Source organism: Pipra filicauda, unplaced genomic scaffold, assembly GCF_003945595.2.
Source record: "Pipra filicauda isolate LSUMZ 115617 unplaced genomic scaffold, ASM394559v2 scaffold514_size685291_pilon, whole genome shotgun sequence".
NCBI lineage: Eukaryota > Metazoa > Chordata > Aves > Passeriformes > Pipridae > Pipra > Pipra filicauda.
Genome location: NW_024104659.1, coordinates 24,979 through 34,370, shown reverse-complemented (window position 1 = coordinate 34,370; position 9,392 = coordinate 24,979). Strand labels below are relative to the sequence as shown.

General features: G+C 41.9%; 1 protein-coding gene across 5 annotated transcripts; it reads left to right on the top strand.

Moving 5' to 3' along the window:
- Positions 1-530: 530 nt before the first annotated feature.
- On the top strand, positions 531-8,623 carry CUNH5orf49 (chromosome unknown C5orf49 homolog). 5 transcript variants are annotated; one of them, XM_039386931.1, is made up of 4 exons: positions 531-763; positions 4,782-4,894; positions 4,991-5,122; positions 8,313-8,394. In XM_039386931.1, the coding sequence occupies exons 1-3, from the start codon at positions 587-589 to the stop codon at positions 5,073-5,075; spliced, it is 375 nt and encodes a 124-aa protein (XP_039242865.1). In that variant the 5' UTR covers positions 531-586; the 3' UTR covers positions 5,076-5,122; positions 8,313-8,394. The 5 variants fall into 5 exon arrangements, 4 of the variants coding, with proteins under 4 accessions (XP_039242865.1, XP_039242864.1, XP_039242866.1 ...); XR_005565689.1 differs by having other exon boundaries at positions 533-763; positions 4,778-4,894; XM_039386930.1 differs by lacking the exon at positions 8,313-8,394 and having other exon boundaries at positions 4,991-6,622.
- The last annotated feature ends 769 nt before the right edge of the window (positions 8,624-9,392 follow it).

Sequence of the window (9,392 nt, the reverse complement as noted above, 5' to 3'; positions counted from 1 at the left end):
TGAACCCAGGTGCTATTAGGGCAGAGCAGTTTTACAGTCAGTCTGAGATACACACACAGGAGATGCTTACTTTCAGTGCTCCCAGCACAAGTGTGTGAGTTTTCCAACCGCATTGCCTGAAATGGCTGAGCATCCCGTTAAAACCTGTGCCCGAGTGGGTGAGGAGCTGCTGGGCAAAGAAACCAAGGTCCTCAAGACTCGGGATCCTCATTCTGGTGGAAATTCCATGCTGCAGTGTGTTTTTATTGAACAAAATGTTTTATTCAGCAAAAAAGCTAGTACCTTTCAGCCAAGCTTTGCTCTAAGCACCCACCCCAGCTTCCAAGGACACAAGGGACTAGGGAGCTAGCCTGAGAGTGCGTGATGCTGGAGCCGCTGCTCAAAACCGGGACCAAACCCCCACGGCCGAGTGTCCGGGAATCCACATTTCAGCCTTAACACCGCTCTGTGGAACGCCCAAGGTCCCCGAGCACCGGAGCCCAGCCGCGACCGAGGGTCTGTTCCTGCCAGGCCGCCCAGGCTGCAGGCCGGGGCCGGGCCCGGTGCCCGGCGGAGCGTTGCCGGGCGACGGCGGCCGCCCCGCAGCATGGCCGGCCCCGGCCCGTGGCCGCCGGGCGCGGGAGGGTCGCGGTGGGCAGAGGAGGCTCTCGGCATCGCGGCGGCAAGGAGGCGGCCTGCCCTCGCTGCTTTCTCCGCCTTCAGCTTCATCCCGCCCAGACGGGAAGGGCCTCCGGAGCTCAGCTATTTCAACCGAGCGGCCAAGGTGAGGGGGGGAAGAGAGCGAGGCGGGGACAGCCGGGGAGCCTCTCGGGGCCAGAGTGACAAGCCTTCCCCGTGGGTCTCTGCGCAGCATAGAGACGTTATTCTCCGTCCCTCTGCAAGGGCTCGGCCCTCATCATGAGGGACCTGGTCAGGCAGGTGCCTAAAATCATCATAGAATAGTTTGGGTTAGAAGGGACTTTAAAAATCACCTAGTTCCAACACCCTTGCCATGGGCAGAGACATATTCCACTGGACCAGGTTGCTCAGAGCTCGTCTAACTTGGCCTTGAACACTTCCAGGGATGGGGCATCCACCACTCCTCTAGACCACTCGTGCCAGTGCTTCACCACCCTCACAGTGAAAAACGTCTTCCTAATACAGAAATGCTGAACATTAATCTTGAGCTAGCCTAATGCCAAAATAGCAGGTTTCATCTTCAGAGGCCTTTGCAAAATATGTTTGCTACTTGGGGATGGCCAACGAGGGTAAAGTCTTTTACTGGACAAGAGAAGGCAGAGACATGGTTTGTCAAGGATTGAGGACTGACAGGTCATGTGGTATCAATGAAATGTGAGGCAATCCACATGTGCAATCCAACCTCGTCTGTCACTGGGGTTGGATTGCAGCACCTGTGGTTTTTCTGGTAACACACACTTTTGGGGATTCTTTAACAAGAAACTTCTCCATTTCCAGACGAGGCAAAAAGTTTTCAATGTGCATTGCACAATTTTCCCATATGCTGAGCTTTAATAATGAAAATCAATAGAGCTACTCAAAACAATAACATCATTTTATGCCTCAAAAACTGAATGCTTCTGAAGGTGTTACACTGACACTTAACACGTACAAGTCAAGGAGGCTCACTCCTCACTCTCTGCTGCATTGTATCACCCTTGTTCCTCATTCTCTGTCCTCATGTTTAACATCAGAAATGAAAAAAATCTTACACCTTCAGCCTCAGCTGAGCAATACTTCCTGGATGGCAAACTTTTCTCTCTCCGAAGTGTCATGAGACATTGAATTTAACACCCTTTTCCTCAAAAAAATTACCCTTAAAAATTTCTGAAATGTCTATTATATCAATATAATATAGCGATATTATGGCAACGTATAGTTATTTATAACAATAAATACACCCCATATATTTATCCCATTCCTGCTCAAGTGACAGGCTGCTGAATGTGCCAAGCACTGGACAGTGCTGACTGGTGATTTGTGAGTTTATATCTTGTGTGTCCCTGGGATGTGGGCAGGGTGCAAACCAAAGCACAGTGCTGGGCATTAAAGGAATTAGGACAAGAGGTCACGATTTTCAGCTCTGCCAGGGGAAGTTAAGTTGGATATTAGGAAGAAATTTTTTATGGAAGGAGTAATCAGACATTGGAATGGGCTGCCCAGGGAGGTGGTGGATTCACTGTCCCTGGAGGTTTTTAAGATGAGACTGGATGTGGCACTTAGGGCCATGGTCTAGTAACCAGAGCAGTGTTGGATCAAAGGTTGCACTTGATGATCTAGGAGGTCTTTTCCAACCTGGTTGATTCTATTCTATTCTATTCTATTCTATTCTATTCTATTCTTAAGATGAACAGCAAATTTCCTGCATTGACCAGGTGGCCCTGCTAAACTCTACTCTACAAGTAGAGTTGTAATGTCAGACTCTTTCGTGTTGATTCCAGCATCACCTTGGGATGGTGCTGTGAGCCAAAGGTGAGCGAGCACAGTTGGTGTCCCGTGCTTAACAAAACATGATAGGGAGAGCACAACAAGATTAAGGCTAGGGCAAGTCAAAGGGCTGGCATGGTGCACTTGGGGCTGGTGGAGCTCACAGTCTACCCAGTCTGAGCAGAATTAGCAACCACATAGTAGAGCTTTTGCTTATGGTATAGTCTGCTTTCACACTCACGATGATTTCATTTGTGGAAAATGCTGCTCCAGTAGCATGGAAACTAAACATGATAACAGCTGTTTAATAGGTTTCTTCACAGCCCAGGCCTCGGCCACAGGGGAGGAAACAAGCAGATTCAACCCATTCTTCTGCACGATTAAGGAATTAAATAATTTGATTTTTTTTTATTTATACAGCAAAATAATTTCATTCCTTTTTTCAGCTTAAATACCTAAACCCAACTATGTATCAAAGACTGAAGCAGAAAAAATAGGAAGATGATGTGCTCATCATGTGACCATAAGCCAGAAATTCCTGCCTTTTAATCCCTTGGCTGACAGTTACTCCCTCCATTGTTTTACATGTTACTGTAGCCAGTTTGCCTGATGTTTCCTCTTCTGAGCTGTGGAGAAGGCCATTACTTATTTTATGTGTGTCTGGAATATTACTGAATGCTTGCAAAGCACTTACCTTTAGTAGCACTACACAGAGGATGCCCACCCTGAGTGCATATTTATTGTCTGCTCTGCATGACTCACTTGCTCAGAAAGGTTTAAGAAACAGCTCAATACCACCACCATCAGCCAGGCCAACTAAGTTATCATTTAATAACAAAGAGAAACAGTAGCAGAAAGTTATCAGTGTATTGAGAACAGAACTGTTGCCTCTACACATCCGGCAGAAAATCTTAGATCATCTGGGAGAGAGCTAGTTTTTCACATAATAGGCTGGCTGCCTATCTGTGAGTTCCAGAAAGAATGAGTTTTCTGCTCTGACACAAGTAAAAATAACGGACAAATAATGCCACATGAATAAAACCAAAGAGCAAATAACACTCCTGGTTGTGGGCACAAATTGGATGCTAACTGAAATTCTGAATGAAACTGGTAGCATGGGGAGTAAAGGAGAAGTAAGGAAATAAGAAATAATAATAATCATGAAGGTGACACATCAGGTGCAGGATACTCTTGAATGTGACTGAAAATCTCTGAGGCTTAGTGGTTTCTGGGAAATGAAGGGGTAGATAGGTTAAATACCAAATAATCCCTCCTCTTGGCAGAACCAAGTAATGGTGGTATCTTTATAAATTAAGCCTGTGATTACAGCAGTGTCTTACTAGTGCTCTTAACTATGGTCTTCTTTTAACGGAACCATTATGGCCTTCTTGACTTGCCCTAACTTGACTATTTTTGAAGGATTGCACTGTAAATTGTAAGACTCGAAATACATGAATTTTTCAAAGGTTAAATAGGATACACTATATTAGAGAGGGGAAAAAGCCCAACAAAATGCATCATTTTTTTAGTCAGCCATGCACAAAGACAGTGATGGATTGATGTTTAACTGAATATGGACCTTTTAATGAAGCTCATTAACATATGACAGCATATTTCAGTAGGGGCTTTTGCTTTTTCCTTGAAAACTCTTTTTGTTTTTGAAATTCCTTTGATTCCATTCATGACAACTTGTTGATTGGATTCCACAAATGCCTTTGTTAGCAGGTCAGATCTTTAATGTTGCTTCTTTGGATACACCTATATCAACAGTTATACAATTATATTCTGTCTTGGGGTGTGCTATATTTTCATACCACTGGATCACAGAATTACCACTGTGGCATGTTTCAGAACTGTTCTCAGTTCTGCTTTAATCAGAAACTAAACGATGATTATGCTGCAGGATACCTTTGTCCTTTTCATTCCAAATTAATTTGGAAACTGCCTGTTTTGTTTTTACATAATTGTGCCAGTTCAATTGACAAATATACAAACTTAAGAAGAAGAATATTAAGTTCAGAAAATGAAAGCAAATAAAGCAGTTAAATTTCCAAAAGTTACAACAGACTGGGGCTGGGGAGAGGGGGGGTGAGATGTGGAAATTGAAGTAAATTGCCACAAGGGAAATTTCACAGATGACCAGACTTAAAAAAAGGTATCATGTGTCATTAGGCAATTTTGCAAACTGTTACAAAGGAGTGGCCCAAACTTGCTAATAAGCTCAGTAATAATACAGTTGTCATAATCTAATACAATATGTGCACCATTTAAGTATTGATTTGACTACATATATTCTGTAATCTGTAAAGTTAAGTAATGCTGTGAATTAGCCACGTTTTCCCCTTTTCTCAAGACAGAACATGTTTTCACCTATGACACCATTTTTAGAATACCAGAAGGTTACAACCAGCATCTTCCTCGCTGTGACAGAAAACATGCAAAAGGTCATGGTCTCAACATTAATGAGGAGGTAACCCTTTGATGAATTCATAATTATCTTTGTTAAAGTTGATTTTTATTTTTCTGTAGTGGCTAGGCACTACAGGCATTGTTTTACCCTTTATAGTGCACCCTATATGGTAGGAAAGGAAGTGGAAGGAGGACGTCATTGTGCTCAGCCTGGAGGTTTAGAAGAAAGCATTAGCCCATGAAGACACTTGAATTAGCTGTTGTTCTTTGGCATCCTGAAGATTTCCAGGTGACAAGACATATGCAAGTTAAAGCACGGGGAAAGAGGCAAACCTTCTCTTACAGAGTTTAGGGAGAATTCTGAATGTCTGTGCCTCTCGAGAGTTGTAGTTCAGGTGCTCCTGCAGCTATTCCTGTGATGCTTGAAAACTTTTCTCCCTGAGAAGACTGGATTCAGAGGCCCTGATTTCACTACTGTCCTCTGACACCCACCCTCCCTACACCAGCATTTGCTGTGAGAGTCCAAGCTTCTGAAGCTGTTGAGTTTGTTATGGAAACTTACACCAGATTGCCCTGCAGGAAGGAAATTCATTGGGAGCTAGTGCAAAGGAGTGGTCAATCAGAACACCATGGACATGCCTCAAAAAGAATGGGCAAAGTATTCAAGGCCAGCAGAATCTGGGTTTGATGTGCAGCCCAATGGCTAAATACAGCCATAGTTTTACACAGCTGCCTTGAAAACAGAAATACGATAATATATATACATAAATATATATGTATGTATTTTTCCATGCAGTGTCTGAATAATACAACTACACACACAAGTGTTTATATATCTATTTATACACACACACACACACACAAATTCACCCACACACAGAGGGAGAGGCTGCCAAAAAAAACCAAATGAAATGTAACCTCTGTGTGCTATTGGCCTCAAAATCCCAATGGGTTCATGGGATGTAAAGTGATGGGTAGGCTAGGGATGGCTGGCTGCCTTGATGATTATATATGATAAGGAAGAAGGAAGAGAAAGACAAAAGTTAAAATTACTCTAATTGCTGTGTAATAAAATTGTTGTTATTTTGTAACAAAGGCCACTGCTTGTGATTTGTCTCACTAGAAGCCATATATGCCAGATATTTCAGCACAAGTGCATAGCCGTAATACTCTTCCACTCTATCAGACAGTGCAGGCAGTATTAGATGCTCCCAAAGGTATCCCAGGGGTGCCCATTACCATCATGTGCTCATGCCTAGTAAATCTGTGAGGCCAATCTGTCAACTGTAATCTGTGTGAGGCTAAAAGGCATGTGAGTGACGACTCCAAGTAGAAATGAAGTTTTTTATTTCAACAAAACAAAGACAACTTTCCTCCCTCACTACCAAGCCCAACCCCAACACCCAACAGGTGTCCCTTAATCCAACTCTTTAATTAGCATGGAGACACATCAAACCCACACCTGTTTAATGCTACATGATCCTGCTGTACGTGATGACACCCAACACTGGATGTAGCCATAACTTAAGTGCAGGTCATGTACTCAACTCCTCTTTAATTACCATTGTGGCCCTCACAGACTTTATATAACTATATTATAAAATATAATAAATAAAAATACCACAATCAACATCTTTCTAGTACAACACTGAAAGCAGAAAGCCTGAATCCACCACAGTACACTGCTTTACTTGAAGTGGAAAAAAAAATAAAAAATGCTGCAAGTAAGCCCCTCATTTCCTGCAGAGCCTGGGTGCACACAGGGAATTCAAGAGCACAGTCACAGATACTCAGTTTAGCTACATGCAGCACAGTAACTGCAGCAGCGTGTTTGCACAAGGCTGCCATTGCTGATTTCAAGTGTTAGCAGTGCTAGAATTACACGCTGCGAAGGCGTGTAGCAGGACGCTTCCCAGCCAACTGTTGGAAAATCTGAAATCCGCTGAATGCCAAACCCACAAAGATAAAATGCCAGTGTGCACAGTCAGTGCTGTGCTACTGAGGATGCAGAAAATTGATTCTTATTTGTTTAAAAGGAACACAAACTATTGAAATTACATACTGCTGCCTATGATTAGCGTTGTAAACCCTGTATTGCTAGCAAAGTCTTTCTCGATGGTACAAAGACTTTGTCATTTCTCATTTTTCAACATTTATCCACAAATAGGGCAGGGGAGAAAATGGTCTTAATTTTGCCCGCTACTCTTTTTGACTTGATTTTCATTCTCATGGAGTGTACTGAATAGCTTTTAATAGGATAGAGTAAGGTGGGTAGGAGGACTGGGGGATGAATGGTCGTTTTGTAATAGGCTTTTCTCTTGAGGTTTCTTCGGGATTTAAAACAAAAAAAATTAGAGTTAAGAGCATCTTCCCAAGAATCTCAAGTTTTGTTCATGAGTCTGGAAATGTCGGAAATGCCTCTCAGCTGACTGCCCTGCTATCATACCCCTCCAATATGTGGTCCCACATGCATCCTCACAGGACCCAAGTTCTGATTTGGCTCAGACTTGTGTCTGTTGTAGCAAAGAAGTAATTTGTTTGCACTTGAACTGTCGTGTGGCATCTGCATTTTGATTTTCCTTTTAGATACTATTTATAAGACTAGATAAACACATCGGGGACCAAGGCTTACTGTATTAGCCAGTGCACAAACATACAAGCAGCCTGATAAGCCTGAGACCTTTGGCTAGGGAAAAACAAACAAATCCTGTCTTTCCCTTCTGACTCCATAGCTCCCCATTGCTGTAGCACAGGAAGGAACTGCAGATTTTAGATAGTGATTGCACAGTCACTTAAAGTGCAGCTAAGAACAAGCTTAAAATTATCTTTTCCTAGGTTATTTGTCAACAAGTCTACTTCCTATCATTACAGTTATTTCTGTAATCTTACAGATACAAGCATTTTTAGTAAAACCTTTCATTGTGCAGAATTAAAGTAGTATATGCTTTATTTCCTTCAGGGAAAGCTTGCATGGAGTAGTGGTTGCTCAGGGTTTTTCTTTAGGCTTTGATTTTTTTTTATGCTGTGCTTTCACTGAATTGTGTAAGCAGGGTAGGTGTTGCTGTAACACGGGACACAAATGTCTCCCATTTTTCAAATGAATCATGCAAGTCAGTGCACAAGAAAAATAATAAAAATAAAATCTGTGCTTTTCAGTACCATAGCATTTAATTTGCCAGTAATCACATGGTAATTGCGTGTGTACGTATGTGTGTAAAAAGTTATCAGTCCACAGTTCCATATCTTATCATCATGTCATCTAGTGATACACTAATGGTTTACTCATATACATAAAAAACTAGGGCAGGGATGGAACAGTAGGGGTGTAGATCACTGCTAAATAAATATACATCCGTATAGCAAGTGCTGTACAGTTTTGTCAGTTATTTTGACCCTGGCCACAGTATATTTAGCATTAGAAAACTGCCAAGTTTTCTATTCAGTTATTTTCTTATAAGATGACTTTTATATTTTCACAGGAAATGGCAAGACCTGTTCCTGTGTTGTCATCTTCAGAGTATGGGAAACGTGTAAACAAGCCCTTAGAGCAGCCAACCAAAGAACATGCAAGGGCTAATCACCTCCATGCAGCAATATACGGGCAAAAGCGCAGCACTCGCTTATTGGAATAACCTCCAAGACTGGATCCATGTTAAATCTCTTGCATCTGTCATTGCCAGCAACACTTATGTAGAAAAAAAAACCACATCAAAAAGCAATATGGTGCTTCTGCCTTTTCCTCTACGTTTTAGTTAATGAAAATTATCTGAATTAAAAATAGGATGAAAGAGCAGCTGTACTTCTCCTCATGCTAATTAAAATGCATGTCTTCTCCTTACATTCTCACAAAAATCTCATGAACAGCAGCACCAACAAGAGCTGAACATTTTAGGCAGTAAAACTGCAACTGAGACCTGTTGGGTCAAAAGCTGATTCTGCAATTCTAGGCACTGCTTCTACGTAACTATTCACAGACTTAACATTTAAGCAAGCTTGTCCCTCAAGGTATCAGTGGTCACGAACTTCTTGATCCTTATGATTTTGCTACAGAATTGTGAGCCATCATTTTATCTGCACAACAGCTGAAACGGAGATTCAGCTCAGAATTTTCTAAAATGGATGGCCTTACCTATGAATGGGCAAATAAAGAAGTGATCTACTTCCAGAAGTGCTTAGCAGTTCCAGTAGGCTTCAAGTGGAAGTCAAGTTAAAAGAACTTCTGAGCACTTACTGTTTGAATAGACAAAATCTGGGTTTAGCTGATTTCAGACATTCATTTCACTGACTTTCACTATAGGAATGGTGTCTGACAGATTGATCTGACAAGAAAAACCATCATTGGTTCTGTATCCAATGCTGAAAAAAAGGGAAAAAAAGTAATACTAGCAGAACAAGCACTAAATAGAGCAAATGCCTAAACTTCCTTAAATATTTAATGCATTCTCACTGAATCCAGTACTAAAGTTTTAAGGAAATTTCAGGAGTTTCTCCTGCAGCATATGCATCAGTTTGGTTCTCAAGAGCCATTGATCCTGCTGTTGTTTAAAGCTGAGGCAGTA